The sequence below is a fragment of the Misgurnus anguillicaudatus genome, chromosome 25 (assembly GCF_027580225.2).
Source record: "Misgurnus anguillicaudatus chromosome 25, ASM2758022v2, whole genome shotgun sequence".
In the NCBI taxonomy this organism is placed as follows: Eukaryota; Metazoa; Chordata; class Actinopteri; order Cypriniformes; family Cobitidae; genus Misgurnus; species Misgurnus anguillicaudatus.
The window spans coordinates 10,815,741-10,835,607 of NC_073361.2; the positions used below are offsets into that span (position 1 = coordinate 10,815,741).

The following is a 19,867-nucleotide window of genomic DNA, read 5'->3' on the forward strand; positions in this document are numbered from 1 at the left end:
GGGTTTAATAATGCATCATCTGTGTAGATGAACGTTTCGATGACCCTTTAAAGGGGACCTATCATGATAATCTGACTTTTTTAAGTGCTATAATTGGGTCCCCAGTGCTTCTATCAACCTAGAAAATGTGTAAAAGATCAACCCAGTAACTTAGTTTTGGTAAACCATTCTCTGCAAGCTTATGAAAAAATAGGTCATTGAGATGTGGCTCCCTTGTGATGTCAGAAGGGGATAATACCGCCCCTTACTCTGCACTATCCAATCACAACACTGCCATTTAGTGCAAAGATCAGCTTATTTGCATTTTAAAGGACGCACCCAAAAACCGAACATTTTGGCTCACACCTACAAAGTGACAATTTTAACATGTTATAATAAATTATCTATATGATATTTTGAGCTAGAACTTCACAGAAGGATAAAATATAGCATGGATCATAAAATATAACATGAATACATTGCAAGTCGCTTTGAATTTTGCATAAATGATAATGATAAAGTACACTCATCCGTATGAACCGTCAAAATCATTTTCAGTTTGATATTTTTAGCTGTAAATGCAGTGGTTTACTGGTTTAGCGAGGTCACAACGTAAGTCTGTACACTGGAAAAAATGATTTTCAAGGAAAAAAATCGTAGTATTTTTGTCTTGTTTTCAGTAAAAATATCAAAAAATTCTTAAATTAAGATGCTTTTTCTTGATGAGCAAAACGACCCAAGAAAATAAGACCAAATTAGACCAAAAATATCAAATTTAAATGATATTGTGCATAAATCAAGCAAAAAAATCTGCCAATTGGGTAAGCAATTTTTTTTTAATTTTTCTTGAATTTAGTGTTTATGAAAAATGTTCAAGTTTTTTTTGCTTACCCCATTGGCAGATTTTTTTTGCTTGTTTTATGCACAAAATCACTTAAATTTGATATTTTTGCTCTAAAAACTAGACTTGTTTTCTTGGGTCGTTTTGCTCATCAAGAAAAAGCATCTTAATTTGAGAATTTTTAGATATTTTTACTGAAAACAAGACAAAAATACTAAGAATTATTTATTTTTTTTGCAGTGTATGTGTGTTAAGCCGATTTTGTGCTCATTAGGGTAAAAGTAGTCTCAGCCTCAGACGTCACGCCCACAAACTGTTGGCTGAACGTCTGATGTTTTTCGTACACTTTTCTGGAAACCCTGTGAAAATGTTAAAGTCGTCTTTGATTGGTTGGAAAAAAACGGTGCGCAGTTATCATGATCAGCTAAACATTGGATTCTCAAAAATATGCAAAGTTCGCGGCATCGACTCTCTAAAAGACGTCCAAGAGTTTTCTTTAAGGCAGTTAGTGGAGTCAAAAAGTTTGGTTCTCCTGAATTGCTTGTATGTGTTTAAAAGTGGAGAGATATGCTTCAAACAGACGTTTAACAGGATCGTCTCATTGGTGTGGCTGTTGATGAAGTGCACAACGTTGTCCTATGGTGAGTAATGTTGTTTATTTAGATACTATTTGGTTGCGGCTGGTTATTTCAATAACTGACTTGTTGCCAGCCGGCTCGTTATTGTGGGGAGTCCGAAACGTGAAGCTAGACAAAACAAACTGTGATTGGTTGTTTGACATGTCGGTCAAACAGCTCGTGGGCGGCCTTTGCTTTGTCCAGAAAAAGCAGCGAAAAACACAATACCCTCAGTATTGAAGGTCTGGCTACGCGAGACTAGGGTAAAAGTGTCTCCTAAAGCAAGTGACTTGAGCAATTCATTTCTGTCCACTTTCAATCTCTTCCTTTCAGTCCCATGAGAAAACTTGCACGCTTTCCCACAATCCCTTTCAGCTCCAGATCTTCATCTCTCAGTGTCTCTCTCTTAATGAATGACTTTTTTGTTTATGTGATGTCATATGTTTGTCATCAGGGATTGAGACTGTGACAGTGCTGTTATTCACAAACACACACACACACATGTATACAAACACACACACGCACTCACAAAAACACTTGGCAGAAGTCTGTAGCAGCAATGCCTCGGGCTAGTCTAAATTATTCATGCATAAGAGACCTTATATGCCTCTCTGCGATGGTTTCTCTCACACACAAACACCTTTATACACACTCATGCAGATTTATGACGAAATTAATTTAGCACAGACACACATGCATCTCTCTCAATGATTTATCAGTTTGTCTTTACATTTATGCACATATATGTATTCAAATGCTATGACAGTTACATGCCCACAGGAGGGCGCTACTAAAAAAACCCAATTGGCACTCGTTCTTTCTTTCTTTCTTTTAAAGGATGGCCTCTGTCTGCTGTTTGTGGGTGGACGCACAGAAGCGTATCGCTCATTAACACATTAGTAGGGCTACACACAAGACAAATGGTTCTCCAGCAAGGCCAAACCACAATCTGCACAAGACACATTAATAAAGTGACCTAGTTATAGGAACCCATGCAGCAACCACATGCACGTGTCTGGTGCCTAAGTGCAATAATGATCATTAAATAAAGTAGCAAGTGTTTTATGAGGTGTACTTACGAATGCATGTAGTTTGCATTTACAGTAAGCAACCTTGGAGTTGCATCCCTGGAGGATATGCTTCACAATGGTTTTACTGTAAACTGTGGCAGCATTTGTTCATGTTTATGGGCAATGGATACATTTAATAAATACACTTAACTCATTCCCCGCCAGCCAATTATTTGAAAAGTTGCCCGCCAGCATTTTTTGTGATTTTCCCAAAATGCCTTCCAGGAAAATATTTCTCAAAAAATATATAAACATACAAATATGTCAAATGAAAGAACAGACCCTCTGAAACAAATAAACAAAGCGGGGGTGGGGGAAACGTTTTATCCTATCTATATTTTTTCTCTGCTTATAAATTCTTTAAAAAAATTCTCTGCTTATTAACTCTTTAAAAAAAATGATCAAAAAGCTGAAATAATTGCATGTTTTTGCAGGAATTTTGTTAAAGATCCGATTCAGGGGTCCGTTCCCAAAAGCATCGTTAGCCAACTACGTCGTAAGTTTCATCATTACGATTTGGTGTTTCCCGAAACTCTCTGCTTTCAAACAAACAATAAATAAACAAACAAACAAACAAAATGGGGATTTTTTTTAATCCTATTTGTATTTTTCTATGCTTATAAACTCTTAAACATTTTTTTGTAGCAAAAAGCTGAAATAATTGCAATTTTGTGAAGGAATTTTGTTGAAGATCAGATTCAGAACGATTATACACAGAGTTCCAAATTAGTAAAAAATGTTTTTGGATTCAGTTTTTTTTTCATAAATTGGGTAAGCGGTATTGCAGATTAACATAAAATTAATCAGGAACACGTTTTATGCACGTTTCTTAATTGATGAGATTACTTGTCAATGGTGGGGAAAGAGTTAATGATAAAATACATTAAAATAATCATATTACATTATTTATCGGCCTAAATGTAGCCTAGACTTTATGTGGTTGCCAAGTTCAACTGATGTACGTTATTGATGTATCGATGTGCGTTATTGATGTATTGATGTGCGTTATTGGTGTACATTAATGCATTATCTAACATGAACTATCAATGAGCAATACTTTTTCAATATTTATTCATCTTAGCTCATGCTAATTTTAGCATTTACTAATATTTGTTTTTAATCAAACGTTGAAACGGTTAACAATAGGGAATGCACCATGAACTAATACAAATAACTGTATTGACATTAAGTAACATTAACAAGAATTAATACATGCTGAAAAAATATTTAGTTCATTATTTACTAATGCAACCTTATTGTAAAGTAGCGATATTTTACAATGGCTTTAGAATCAGTTTATAATAAGAATTTAGATTTTGCTTTTTATTAAACTGATTGGTCTTCCAGCCTTTGCTATCCTGGTTTAACTGGCCAATCTGGACTTAGCTGGTTAGGCTTGAAGACCAGCTGACCCACCAGCTAAAACCAACTGAACACCAACCTAGCCAGACTGGTTGGCTGGGTTTTAGCCCAGCCCCCAAATTTAAATCACAGGTCCTCTCGGCCAGGCAAATACGGTCATGTTCAGATGTTTTAGGGGGCATGCACACCAAAGCTTTTACGCCTGCGGCCGGCGCATGTTTTCAATTGATTCCAATGGAAACTCTGCGTTTTTCAAATAAGCCGGAGCTCTGCATTTTTTCCGCGCTCGGTTCTGAGCTTCGAGAGTTGAAAGAGATTCAACTTTGGGTTAAAAGCTTAGCTCGTCAATGTCAGTTCTCACACAGCCGTCCAATCACAGTGGAGGAGGGGCGGGACAAGTATCACAACAACCAACCGGCTCACAGCTCAAGTATCACAGCTAAAAAGCGCTCGGCTGAAAAAACTGTTTAAAAGTTTTGGTGTGCACAATCCCTTAGTCAGATGGTTTTGACCATTGGGTCAGTTGGTCTTTAGGCCTGGTCAGCTAAAACCAGCTTAACCAGCTACAAAGTGGTCAAACTGCCTCTCAAACTAAACCAACTAAAACCAGGTTGGTTTTAGCTGGTTTTGTCAGGGAAAACCAAAAAGTAATGGAATTATCTTTCAAAAGATTCAACTTGTCTTTTTCTGCATAGACAGATAGGCTATACTTTAAGATTTACTTATTAAATCAGGGGTTCCCAAACCTTTTCATTCAGGACCCACCTAGACAGGTAAAACATAACTTAGGACCCCCAAAACATATTTAAATGGAAATATAAGGAAAAACACATTCAATTTTTGAGTAGAGTTTATCTTTATTTATTTATGTTTACTTGTCATTGAATGAATGCAGTACACTTTTCAATACTGATACCAATCCTTATAAGATATCAAAATCATTGTCTTTGCTGGTCAGGTTAACTGGACTAAAGTCTTTTTTTGTGTCATGTTCTTTGCCTGACTGGGAAATGTCTTTAATGGTCTAATAGAGTGTGATTGAGTGCAATGGACTGCTACCGCCCTGTTTACTGTGTGATGTGATGTGTGTGTGATGGTCAGTTTGTGTCGCGTGCAGATCTAAGTCACAGATTGTTTTTTGTGGTTTTGTGTGCTTGATTGTTTTTACAGCCCTGTTTTGATGTGGCATTTGTTTCACGTGCAACCGATTTTCTATACACATTTAATTGTGAATGTATTTCATAGTATACCTCATAACCGGATAGGAAACCATATCTCTCGTGTGGGTTTTATTGTGTTTATATTGCCATGTGTTAATTACTCATTCTCCTTTCCCTGAATGCTAATAGATCCCTGTTGGATATGAATATTAACATTGTACAGCAGTGTGCTGTTGTTCCAACATGTTTAACATATTGCAACTTTCTCTCTCTCTCTCTCTCTCTCTCTCTCTCTCTCTCTCTCTCTCTCTCTCTCTCTCTCTCTCTCTGTGTGTGTGTGTGTGTGTACCTCCCAGATGTTTTTCACATTGAACTCTCCCGAGTTTTTATCATACTGGGGTTTATATGTGTCTCTGCCGGCATTGCACTTATAATTCTCTTCCCTTGAAACACACAAACATATAACATAAATCATTTTTTTACTTTTGAGGACAAAGTTTTTTTATTAAAACACACCAACTAACACAATAGTAGATGTGCGTTTGTGTGTGCGCGTGTTATATGTATATGAAATCATATATAGCATATATAGAAATCAGATATAGATGTAGCATTTAATTTTTTAGACCACCCGCAGTCCATTCTCTGGCGGTCTGATTCATATTGCACACATAATAATTTACTCACCAACATGTCATCCAAAATGTTGACTTCTTTTTTTTGTTCAGTCAAGAAGAAATTATGTTTTTTGAGGAAAACATTTCAGGATTTTTCTCATTTTAATGGACTTTAATGGACCCCAACACTTAACAGTTTTAATGCAGTTTAATATTGCAGTTTCAAAGGACTCTAAACGATCCCAAACGAGGCATAAGGGTCTTATCTAGCGAAACGATTGTCATTTTTGGCAAGAAAAATAACAAATATGCCATTTTAAACCACAACTCATCTATCTCCAGTCCTGTGAAGCGCCAGCGCGACCTCACGCAATCGCGCAATGACATCGAAAGGTCACGTGTTACATATATGAAACGCACATTTGCGGACCATTTTAAACAATAAACTGACACAAAGACATTAATTAGTATCATTCCACATACAACAACGTCAGAACGGTCCTCTTTCTTCACACTTGTAAACACTGGGGCGTAGTTCCGATACGTCATCCGTGACCTCTTGACGTGATGACGTATTACTTAAGGTCGCGCTAGCACGCCACAGGACCGGAGGAAGACGAGAAGTTGTGGTTTAAAAGTGCATTTTTTTATTTTTCTTGCCAAGAATGAACATTTTTTGTTAGATAAGACCCTTATGCCTCGTTTGGGATAGTTCAAAGTCCCTTGAAACTGCAATTTTAAACTGCATTAAAACTGTTAAGTGTTGGGGTCCATTAAAGTCTATTAAAATGAGAAAAATCCTGGAATGTTTTCGTCAAAAAACATAATTTCTTCTCGACAAAACAAAGAAAGACATCAACATTTTGGATGACATGGTGTTTTTTTTTTAAGAAAATTGACTAATCCTTTAATGTCAAAAACATGCCAGCATCATAAGCTTTAACTTGATTGGCTGACTTTATGTTATTTCCTGTTAAGTCCCCCTTTAGTCATTCCTTAAATCCTTTAAAACTCGTCTTTGATCAACTTTAATGTAACTCTACACTCCTGCTTCATTTAGGGTACAGTATTTGCCCTTATGAATATGCAAATTAGCCCCACCTCCACTCAGTAAATTTTTTCTCAGATGCACAAAAAACACCATTTGCAGCTTTAGCCCCCTTGACTTTAACCTCCACAAACCTGTCGCCCCACTTTCATATCTTTTCTCTGCATTGCATAGTATTAGTTTGTAGTAATTACTATACTGTTAGCTATATAAATGCAGTAGTTATATCCCTGTTAAGTAATGAATAATAAGATTGTGAAATGTGTATGTGAGAGAGAGAGTGGCTGCAGTATTTAATATGCTAAAGAAGAGAGTCTAAAGAGAATACATTGACCTTATCTTCAATACGGGTTTGTCTCTCGCTCTATATTTGCTTACATTCATCCAGTCAATATCTGCTAGAGAGCACACATGCAATCAAGCATCATAACATCACGATCAATACCAACAACACACATCTAACCTCCTTAATAAAACACATCCACGTGTCACACACACGTCGAGCACGTCCATCGGCCTAACGCTTCTGATTGGAGGCCAGATCAGTATTGAACGTACAGCTAAAGCAAACTAGGTTGTTGTAATATAACAATCCATTTTATTTTGTAGGGGAAAAATATTGCAGTGTCAATTCTCTAAAGTGCAACTATAAGTTGCTTGTATCTTTTAAACCTTGTTTCACACCAACGCTGTTTCCAAGGTTCAGACGTGTTTTCACGATTTATAGCTCCTGTTGGTCTGCAGTGAATTACAAACAGCAAGAAATGCTTTCCAAGTGAAAAGATGTGTGACTTTAAACACAAAAGAGGGAAAAAGACAAAAGTGTTATGAACCAAAAATGTGAGCGTGGGATTTTAGTATGTGGTTCACAGGAATGAGGTATGACTATAGTTTGACACCTTTAAAATCCCCAGGATGCATATTTTGAGATGCGCCTGCCTCTGCTTCCATTTGATTGGGATGTGAGAATATGTGGAGAGAAATATCTTTAATGCCTTTTAAAAGTTTGCTTTAAAAGTTGCATCGCTTTGAAAGTAGACATTGTAAAGTTGCACAAACATTGGATGTAGAAAAACTGTCAAAACACAGTCAGAACATTTGCTTTAAAGTATTTTCCCACTTAAATACATGTTTAAGAAAAGTTAGTTTATAGTACACTGATGTACACCCATGTGAGATGAATACTCCAGACAGCAGTTGCATTGCTCAGTGACACACAAACAACAATAATTTATCTTTTAATGTTTTAATGTTATAGATTTAAAAGTGCAATGTGGAACATTTAGAAGGATCTCTTCACAGAAATGCAATGTAATATACATAATGTATCAAGTATAAGCATAATGTATAGTGCTGTATAAAGACCTTACATAATGAACTGTATTATTTTTACGACCTTACTGTGGGTTCACACCAGCCGCATTTGATGCGTCAAATTTTCGCGAACCGCATCTAGTTTGCCGCTTGAACATTTTGAGTTTACTTGCTTCATTCTAGCGTGAAACCTAGTCATTGAGACATTTATGCGGAAATTTGCATCATGGGAGGTGCTTCTGCGACTCCGCTCGCTTCCTGTAATCACTTCACTACTAGAGCAAGCTCCTGATTGGTAAACGCGGCGTGTTTTTCTGCCAAAGTTCTAGTCATTGAGACATTTACGCGGAAATTTGCTTCATGGGAGGTGCTTTTGCGACTAAGATCCTGATTGGTTAACGCGGCACATTTTTCTGCCAAAGTTCAAATTTTTCAAGTGGCGTGTTTGCTGTGGCAACGCTCAATTCGCGGCATTCGCATGAACTAGACAAGCGAATGAGGCGGAATCGCATCTACCGTGCCGCGCTAAATGCCTCATTCGCACCGCGAGCCCTCCAGACGCTCGTCAACACGTCTTAACATTGACTTAACATTGAAATCACTCAAGGTTCATGCCTCTACTGTGGCTGGTCTGAATGCAGCTTTACCGTGGGTTCATACCAGCCGTGTTTGAGGCGTCAAAATCGCGTCTACCGCATCTAGTTTGCCGCTAGAACATTTTGAGTTTACTCGCTTCATTCGTGCGTGAAAGCCTAGTCATCTAGACATTCGCGCAGAAATTTGCGTCATGGGAGGGGCTTCTGCGACTCTGCTGGCTTCCTGTAATCACGTCACTACTAGAGCAAGCTCCTGATTGGTTAACACAGTGCGTTTTTCTGCCAAAGTTAACATTTTTCAACTCGCGCGTTTGCCATGGCAACGCTCAATTTGCGACATTCGCATGAACTAGACACGTGAATGAGGCGGAATAGCGTCTACCGCGCTAAACGCCTCATTCGCACCGCGAGCCCTCCAGACGCTCGTCAACGCATCTTCACATTGACTTAACATTGAAATCACTCAAAGTTCACGCCTCTACCGCGGCTGGTCTGAATGCAGCTTTACCGTGGGTTCATACCAGCCGTGTTTGAGGCGTCAAAATCGCGTCTACCGCATCTAGTTTGCCGCTAGAACATTTTGAGTTTACTCGCTTCATTCGTGCGTTAAATTCTAGTCATCGAGACATTCGCGCAGAAATTTGCGTCATGGGAGGGGCTTCTGCGACTCCGCTGGCTTCCTGTAATCACGTCACTACTAGAGCAAGCTCCTGACTGGTTAACACGGTGCGTTTTTCTGCCAAAGTTCAAATTTTTCAACTCGCGCGTTTGCCACGGCAACGCTCAATTTGCGCCATTCGCATGAACTAGACGCACGAATGAGGCGGAATAGCGTCTACAGCGCTAAACGCCTCATTCGCACCGCGAGCCCTCCAGACGCTCGTCAACGCATCTTCACATTGACTTAACATTGAAATGACTCGCGGTTCACACCAGCCGTGTTTGAGGCATCATAATCACTTCTACCGCGTCTAGTTTGCCGCTAAAACAGTTTGAGTTTACTTGCTTCATTCGTGCGTGAAAACCTATTCATCGAGACATTTACGCGGAAATTCGCGTCATGGGAGGGGCTTCTGCGACTCCGCTCACTTCCTGTAATCAGGTCACTACTAGAGCAAGCTCCTGATTGGTTAACGCAGCGCGTTTTTCCACCAAAGTAAAAAATTAATTTGCACGTTTGCCGCAGCAATGCTTAATTTGCGCGAACTAGACGCGCGAATAAGGCGGAATCGCGTCTACCGCCCCGCACTAAACGCTTCATTCGCGGCACGAGACCTCCAGACGCGCATCAACGCGTCTTCACATTGACTTAACATTGAAATCACTCGTGATTCCATGTTATTAAATCCATAAATCGGTGCTCTTTGGATGCAGAATTTCTTAATTCAACAAAAAACTTAAAATGCCAAAACACTCCATGTAATGGAAGATAAACAGTCTTTTTATTTTTCATTATAAGTTTGTATAAATATTCTGATATACAGTATTTTTATGTTTGCATTCGCTACTGAAAAATCCAGCTAAGACCAGCATAAGCTAGTCAGCTGGTTTTAGCCGGTCTCCCAGCTTGGTTTTGCTGGTGTAGCAAGCTGGTCTAGCTGTGCTTTGGTCACTTTTTAAGCTGGTCTAGCTGGACTTAGCTGGTCAGGCTGGATGACAAGCTGATCCATCAGCTTGATCAGCTTTGTCAGGCTGGGAGGACCAGCTAAACCAGCTACTTCCACCTTAAACCAGCTAAAACCAGCTACCAGCTTATGCTGGTCTTTGCTGGATTTTTCAGTAGGGTTTTTATTAGTTTTGGGGAAAAAATTGTATTTACTTATGGTAGACATCATATAATGTTTTATAAGGAATAAAAATATAGTAAATGTATGGGTTGTACAAAAAAAACCGAACAAAATTCTTTGTGACCAAAAGGTCTGGAAAACCCAACTTTGACAAAATAATCAATGACAACCCCAAACAGTCTCATTTGACTCCATGAAAAATAAAATTTGACATCTCTGCAAAGTATTTCTACTCAACCATTTGCCAAAACCAGCACAAAATGTGCAAAGCTTCCCTGTAGCTAAACTAGTTGACCATGGTGCTTGTAATGTTAAGTATGTCGTTTTGATTCCCAGGAAATGCACATTTCCATAAAAATTCACTTTGAAAAAAAGTGTCTGCTAAATGTGTAAATGTTTTATGGATTATTGTATTTCTTTCTTATTCTTTTTTTTTAGTACACTCGGTCCTGACACAGATATGGATGCTGTCTTTGAGCGCGAGGGCTTCGGTCGACAAAGCATGTCGGAAAAACGAACCAAGCAATATGCCAATGCTGCTCAGCTAGAAATTATCAAGAGTCGCAAGTCGAAGAGTATGGACCTAGGTAACTATTCATATTTAAACACTACTACTTCCTGTTCTTTGCCTTGCTACTTTCTGTTCCTGTCCATCTGTAGTGTAGTACTGTATGTAGTGCAATATTTACAGTATATCAGCTGGGATGCATATGTAGGAACACATTAATAATATTAGGCAGAATATATACCAAACTTTAAAGTGTAGTAGACAGGGAGTTGTTAAATATTAAAAAAGTATATAATGCCATAAGGCTACACATTTACAACTGAGGTCTCTAATCAACTTTATTTACCATAGCCTACATAACTTATATTAATCACTCATTTCTTAGAGCTGGCTGGTTAAGTCTAGTCTTGCTTTAAGACAGATTGGCAGGAACTCAAGGACAGGTCAGGGTGGTTGAGAGCATAAAGCAACACTCCCGTGGCCCATCTCAAGGGAATCCACGGCCTTTGCCGCATGGCTGGGTGGCTAATCGGAGGAGATAAAACATCTCTTTCATCCTTCATCTCCTCTCCTTTATCCTCAGTCAACATCAGGACCACGGCCTCCTGAGGTCCAATGCCCTGATGAGTCAAAAACATAAGAGACACTAGAGACACGTTTCCCTTAAAAAAGAAAGAAAGAAATTTAAGACCCATTTAAGTGCCTCATTAAGATGTTAAAAATCATTTTGATATCACTCAATCAAAAGTATTAAGAGACATTTGTCTTGATCTGGATAAAAAAACCTTCTGCCTCAGGCTCACTGTCACCCTTTATCAAATTGCTTTATGAGTGTGTTGTGAAGCTCTACTTGTCCTAAAAAAATCATGAAGTAAGATGTCCAATGATGAAACGGTAAGGCCTGTCCAATTTAGAAGAAAAAATATTCCAGACTTTATTAATGTGTAGGTTTTTATCTACCTAAACTGCAAAAAATGATTTTCAAGAAAAAAAACTTGTTTTCAGTAAAAATATTTAAAAATTCTTAAATTAAGATGCTTTTTCTTGATGAGCAAAACAACCCAAGAAAGTAAGTCTAGTTTTTAGACCAAAAATATCAAATTTAAGGGATTTTGTGCATAAAACAAGCAAAAAAAAATCTGCCAATAGGCTAAGCTAATTTTTATTTAGTGTTTAAGAAAAATGTTGAAGATTTTTTTGCTTACCCCATTGGCAGATTTTTTTTTTGCTTGTATTATGCACAAAATCACTTAAATTTAATAATTTTGGTCTAAAAACTAGACTTATTTTCTTGGGTCGTTTTGCTCATCAAGAAAAAGCATCTTAATTTAAGAATTTTAAGATATTTTTACTGAAAACAAGACAAAATAGCGGTTAATAGCGGTATTGCGGAGAGCCGGAAATTCTCGTCATTGGCAGGGAAGCGTTTTCTCTTAATTGACGAGTTATCCCGTCAATGGCGGAGAAAGAGTTAAGTAAATTAGTCCAAAAAACAAAAAATCTGCCAATGGAATAAGAAATATTTTCTTGAATTTTTTTTTTCATAAACACTTAATTGAAGAAAATGTTTCTTATTCTATTGGCAGATTATTATTTTTTTGCTTGTTTTAAGCACAAATTCACTTTATTTTTTTATTTTTTTTGTATGAAAACTAGACATTTTCCTTGGTCATTTTGCTTATCAAGAAAATACATCTTAATTTATTTATTTATTTATTTTTATATATTTTTACTGAAAACAAGACAAAAATACTAAGAAAGTTATTTTTTGAAATGCAAGTATTTTGTCACTGAACTCTTTCCCCACCAGCGTTTTTTTTTTTTTAAATTTGCCAGCCAGGCATTTTTTATGATTTTCACAAAAGTTCAATGCCTTCATGAAAATGTTCTTTTTTTAAATATATAAACATACAATATATCAAATGAATGAACAGACCATGTGCTTTTAAACTAAAGTTTACATTTGTTCTCTTTTTATCGCCTCTCAACTATAGGTAGATTTCTTCAAAAATACCACATTTTTAGCAAAAAGCTGAGATAAATGCATTTTTGTGAAGGACTTTTTATAGAGATCAGATTCAGAGCGATCCTCAAAACATACACGTAGTTCGTACTGTTTGCTCTAAGGGGTTGCTTTCGGGTTTTATAAGTTGGGTAAGAGCACCAACTGATGGATAATAGCAGAAATATGGATTGCCAGAAAAACGTGTTATTGGCAGGAAAGCGTTTTCTCTTAATTGACGAGTTAACTCGTCAATGGCAGGGAAAGGGTTAAGTGATACTTAATACATGAATTTTGGATTTTATCTGCATTATATGCAAACACATAATGGTAGACCTGTCTTAGATGTAGATTAAAACATTTTTGTAATTACTTTTAACCAAATAGTGAAAAGAACTTGATGTCTGGTTAATAATAAACCCTACATTAATCTTTTATAAGGAACCTGTTTGAAAAAGGAGAGATTGCTGAACATTTCATCTCTTCTCTGCTCATTAGTACAGCTTCTTAATTTCAACAAACCACTCGCGCTTTGTTCCCATGAGCCATTTTCTTCAAATGGCATTTTTATTTTCAGGTTAAGTATATATTTCTGCAGTAACAGTTTAAAGACATCTGAAAGCCACCACGGAGAAATTATGTAAAAAGGTCTGACTTGATGGTTTGATTCCCCCCTTATGTTTGATAAAAGGATGAAAAGGAATTGCTTACACAGTTGTGCATGGAGCTGAAAGCAACCACCTAACGCTTTATAACCTTGCTATATAACCAAATGCTTGAATGTTGGAGAGAGATGCATGACTCTGTCCGTCTCACTTTAACTCAGTGATTTGCATGCTTCATAGTTTGGCGCTTGGAAATGTGCGTAATGGAATGAGATGGTGCATGGGTCTGGGAATGTCTTGCATTAACCGATCACAATTGTTTATGCCTCCCTAACAGTAGCCGACGAGTTTAACCTCACTCCCCGCAAAGAAAGGATAGAAGGTAAGGCAACCAATCAGGGACACTCCCCACACTAACCTCACAAACAGATTGGATGTCTCTTTGGGCATGATAGATTTCAACATTTTGGTGGGTTTCAACTGGTGTCCTTCAAAGATAAGCTCTCTTCCAAAATCTAGCGTTTCAAAGTGGTCACTTACATTAAGGCATAGTTGCTGCCTTAGAAAGCAGCCTCTTAGGCAGCTCACTAGGTTTTGGAACGGAGCTCCAGTAACCATATCACTGTGAGACCGCAAAGATGGTGGAAAACAACCTAGCAACAAGCTACATGTGTATGGAAAATCCTTTAAAAATGCCCCCCTTGTCTTTTAGTTGGCGTTAACTGTTAACAAATAAATCTACAACTGAAGGCCATGTGTGTTGTGCTTGTTAAGACATTCGATTGAAGTACTGCCATCAAATCAAATAGGCTGTTTCTTTCTGTTTCCAACTGAAATAAAGTCCTATGGTGCTAAATAGACGTTTTGGCAACAACCTTTTTTTGAAAGCCTGTTCTTAAGGGAATGTAATGGAAGAAAACATTAATTATGGTTCCTGGAATGGAAAATAATAAGGTGAGGGTATGTGTGTGTGTTGCGCTCCCTCATTCGGCAGGCCGGTTGCCTTACTGCAATTAATCCATCAATGTCATACAGTACATTTGGAGATCAGAGTTCTGGTAACAACATGTACTTGTGTTTCCAAACCGTAGTGAACAGGTTTGTTTAGAGTTGGTAGAAATGTCATGGTCACTGTAAAATTCGCATTCAAAACGAAGGCCACATATAGAGGAGGATCAGGCTACAGTGTAGTTCATAGTCGGTGAATTGAAGGCCTGACTCGAGTCGTATTATTGTGTCTTTAGATGAGTGATGAGGTGATTTGAAATAATTACGGCACAAAAGTTGAGACGACTGCCAGAATTGAAAGTTGTCATCTATCATTTTTGAGTGAGCTTTTTGAACATCAGAGACATGCCAAAGACCTTTAATGGACAGGAGGTTGTTTCCTTATGAAACATATACATTAAACAGAAATGGAGTAGACTGATGAAGCAAAGGATGAGCGATGATACTGAAAGCAAATGGAGAAAGCAGTCTATGTACCAGACTGATCTTCACTAAAGGGGTTTTAAAAAGGCCCAGTTTCGTAATTCTAGACTTTTATACATCGGTATAAAGTCTGGTTTGCTTTACAGTGTTTTTCCCAATTAACTGCCTTTTGGATAACTTATTAACTTTTCATAAGCTATGAATGAAATAAAAATAATTGACGACAGGCCATTAAATAATTTGAAAATAATAAACAGTTTCGATGCAGCTTCAAAGGACTCCAAACCGAGGCATAAGGGTCTTGTCCAAGCGTGCTGCACAAACCCTGAAAAGTGAAGCCAGAACGTCTTGATCACCACCCAGTGACTGGTCCCAGTATAGGTCATAAACCCCGCATCCCCCATCTTATTCAATGGGACTTGAGACCAACTAAACAATTTAATTACACTTCAATTATCTTTTTCAGAAGTTGGTTTCTGTCAATTACTGTAGTTTTTATCACGCTGATGTAAATTCAAGTGTTTGTTTTTAAAATAAGTTTGTTTTTAGTTAGTTATATATAGCTTTAAAACGGTAGTGTCACGTCATGATTGACAGCTGTGATATGCGCATTCTGCGAGAGCGAGGGCGGGGCCTTGATTTCGCAACTTTACGTCCTGCTCACTACTGCGCAGGACTGGTCCCGAAATCACTACTGCGCAGACTCAAGACCCAAGATGTCAGCGCCTTATCGGGACACTGGCGGCTTCACTTTTCACCAATAGAAGAGAGAGAACGGGCGTCGTCCATCTTTTTTTACAGTCTATGGTCTTGTCCAGCGAAACGATCACCAAAAAAGTACTTTTAAACCACAACTCGTCTTGCACTAGCCGTGTGATCTTATTATGTAGTCACATGGAAAAGTCACAGGTTACATATCTAAAACAAACACTTGCGGACCATTTTAAACAATAAACTGGCACAAAGACATTTATTAGTATCATTACACAAACAACTTTGGAACGATAGTCTTTCTCAACACTTGTAAACACTGAAGCTGTCATACTTAAGAAATCCCATGAAGTTAGGCTGGCTGATCGTATAAGCCAGCACTTGCCCTTTCCTGTCCATTTTCTATCAGACAGTCAGTTGAGGGAGTGTGAAGGTACAGTATTACATCTGAAACCACTCAACTCTTATAAACTACCACCATGGTCTCAATTTATGTTCTATTGCCAGAGCCACAACCTCAACCGTGTAAAATCCTCCATGCCCCGTGCACTTACGACCTAATAAACTTTCTGTTGAGGGTTGAGGACAGCTAACATACAGTAAATAAAAAAGCAACCAAACCTCTGAAGATATTTGGTCTATGATGTCATAAGTGCTGGTATGACATGGAATAATGATATTACTCATCTGACAGTTTTATGATGAAGCGGAAATTGGATGACGACTCAGCACATTTTAAGCATCGCTGATATCATTACACCAATGGCACAAATGAGGCGGCCATGACTGATTAGCTTGCAATATTAGATGTTAATAAAGACAGATGTAAAAAAGGGAGGGACAACCTGGACATTCTCCGGCCCACTAATGATCCAGGACAAGCAGGAATGGAGGTCGGTAACCCCACGACTCCCTCAATCTCGAACCTCATTGGCCGCTGTGAAGCTATTTTAAGCGTAATCACCCTTTTAACTTGATGCAGAAAATTGCAGATAGAATAAATTACGCACAATGGATTATGCTTTCATACGCAAATGCTTGCCTGTGTTAGCTCGAGTATCAGTCATGAGAATATTGCTCGGCGGTTTTAACAATACCACAGGACCTGAATTAACAACCGCAGGTTATGCAACGCATAAATGATCTTTCTTTAGCATTTAATGGTAATCACTCTTAAGCACTGGAGAGCTCAAGGTGCCTTTGTAGGGTTTGCTAATTAAATAGATGCAGGCGCTTTGCATGTTATGTTTTATATCGATATGTCTTCAGTGATGTTATCTCTCTTGTCCTTACAGTACTTGTTCCTGCTTCCCACTTTCTGTTTTCTTGTCTCTCTATTACAAAGTACTGTGGTAATAATGTTTTGGTACATTATACAGTAATGTCTTTACATTGAAGAACTTTAGAGTCCTGTATAAATAATCTTATGTAGTCATATTTTGATTTTGATTTGATTTATTATGTATGTCAAACTACCATGACATTACCATGTAGACATGGTACACTTTTTTGTACTAGCTTCTTAAATACTGTAGTGTTTAGGGTATTGTAGTGGTTTCTAATTGTTCATGACATGTACAATAATACCATGATATTCAAAATATGTGTTTGTTGCGTCATGTGAACCATGTGCATCACGTGTTTTGTCAAAATAAGTGCCTGCTGCACACGCATCACAACCGTTTATGATAAAAGAGACGCTCACGTTCACAAAATACACGCAAGACACTCCCTTAACAGTAAACTCTTATGCATGAGATTATGTGAGTATCTGGCAAACACGAGCGTCTCTTTTATCCTAAACCCTTTAGACGCGTCTGCAGTAGGCACTTATTTTGACAAAACACGTAATGCACATAGGATCACTCGACGCGCAGAACACATATTTTGAAATAAGGCACCACACACATGACGGGCTACATACATGTTGTGACGAACTTCGCATCGAGCGCCCTCGTAAAAAGAAGTCACCGTCCGCCACTTTGTACAATGTTTGTTTTTAATACATCCTCAGGTTAGATTAAACAATAAAAATACTGGATAATGTGTATGGTACACAATGTACAATACCAGTGTTGTTTTCGTCAACGATGACGATAACAAAGTTATTTCATTAACGCACTTTTCTTTATGACGATAATGCGACGATGACTAGCTAAAAATGGCTCTAAGGTGACGAAAACATGACGAGTTTTTGTTGACGAGACGAGACGGAACGAAAATGATTATAAGTCTGACGTTCACAATGCACGTCATTTCTGCCTATTTTGAGTGAAATCTGTCTGTATTTAGCTTGAAAGTATCAGCAATGCTGCCGTTCCTATCCTTGTTTTGGGTATGCCCACCACCCGGCTGCCGCCATGCCGCGCACACGCACCAGATTTAACACAACAACAACACACCTGCGGCTGTGGCGAGTTCGAAGGACTGTGGCGGTGACGTCAATAAACGGAAATGACGAGATGATTTATGGACATACTTTCAGTATAATCCATCAGAAAGAAAAACGGAATGCATATTGGGAGACGACGGTAAATGTGGCCACAAACTAGGTGGGAAGAATACCACCAACTTCAAGCGACACCTGAAGGCTCATCACGCTAATCTTTTTTAAAGGTAATTAACAAGTCACGCTGTTAACATATCATATACATTCGATTTTACTCAACAATCGGCTTGTGACACATTTCATGGTAAGCTTAAGGTTTTACATGTATCTGCTTGTCAAACCTAAGCCCATTTCCAATACTTTTTAACCTAAACTAATTAGTTAAAGACTACTTTTTTTACTAAAATTGACTTAAACTTGACTAAAACCTTTTTGTGTTTTCATCAACTAAAACTTGACTAATGCTACGTTTACACCAACCGCGGTAGAGGCGTGAAGCGCGAGTGATTTCAATGTTAAGTCAATTTGAAGACGCGTTTCCGACCTATTTGTGCGTGAAGCTTGCGCGAAAGGCGCGAATTGAGCGTTGTGCGGGGTATTTCCCCCCTATAGTAAGGTGACCAAATACAAACTGGTAACTCTCTTGATAAATGCACAATTACATCAGCCATCTTGCATACAGATAACTGGATAGCACTTGCCCCTCCCACAAGAAGCGAATTTTGCCTCTGATGCGTGTCAAATGCTTGCTTTTTCCGCGTGTCTACTCCGCTCTACACGCGCGAATGCATCCAAATTGTTCAAGTGGCAAACCACGTGCGGTAACGCGATATTGACGCCTGAAACGCGGTTCTCAGCGGAAACTCAGCATAAAACATTTTTGTGTTTTCGTCGACTAAAACTTGACTAAAATTTGACTAAAATTATCACGTTTATAAGTGACTAAAATGTGACTAAAACTAAAAAGCATTTTCGTCCAAAAGACTAAGACTAAAACTAAAAGGGCTGCCAAAAACAACACTGTACAAAACACTAAACTTTTAAGGTATTTATTAAATATAAAATTATTTATTAAAATAATTTGGCAAAAAGGCAAAACAAGCTGTATTAGTGAATTTGGGTTTTATTCTAATATAATATGCATAGAAAAACAAAGAGCTTACAGGTCAAAAAGCATAGTCTGACCACACTTTCATCTGATATTAATATTTGTTGACCCTCTTTTGTGGTAATATTTTATAGTCATTTTGCTACATTGTCAGAAAAAAAGGATTCAAAACCTTTTTTACCTTTATGAGTATACAACACTATGAAATGTTGTACCTTTTGAGGTACAATATTATACCCTAAGGACCTATTCTGTACCTTAAGGAACAATTTTGTCCCAAAGAGGCAAAGGTAAGAAGTCCCGTTTATTTTTTGCATATTGTCATCTGGACTTCTGTCACAAAATACTAGAGTTATGATCCTAGAGCATCTGTATCTCAACACAGAGCCCATAAACTGTTGCTAAAACTGTCAACGTTTTAAACAATGTATAGCAATGTTAATATTATTAATGTTTGTGGACAGTAGGCTACTGTATATAGACATTGTAAGCAGTGTAAAAAAGTGACGTCATCCCGCCAAACGAATTAGTGCGCATCAAGGGGTTGCATTTTAGGCAACATGCATTTAACATTTTTAATGCATATTTAATAAAATATTTAAATAGTTGTTCATAGTTGAACATAAATTTTGTCCACTACAGTATAGATGGCTGAAACCAGCAACAACATAAACAAACGGCTTTGTGGACTAAACGCAACTTCTGGTAGACTTCCACATAGA

At 37.9% G+C, this 19,867-nt stretch overlaps 1 protein-coding gene across 4 annotated transcripts in view; it reads left to right on the plus strand.

Annotated features, from left to right (window-relative positions):
* Positions 1-19,867, plus strand: part of pard3aa (par-3 family cell polarity regulator alpha, a) — a 557,061-nt gene that overhangs the window by 363,034 nt on the left and 174,160 nt on the right. For 2 of the 4 annotated variants that reach the window (XM_073864006.1, XM_073864004.1), the window contains exons 16-17: positions 10,830-10,978; positions 13,844-13,888. In XM_073864006.1, the coding sequence (XP_073720107.1) occupies positions 10,830-10,978; positions 13,844-13,888 (194 nt within the window). The remainder of the gene's footprint in view (positions 1-10,829; positions 10,979-13,843; positions 13,889-19,867) is intronic. The other 2 variants (XM_073864007.1, XM_073864005.1) reach the window with 1 other exon arrangement.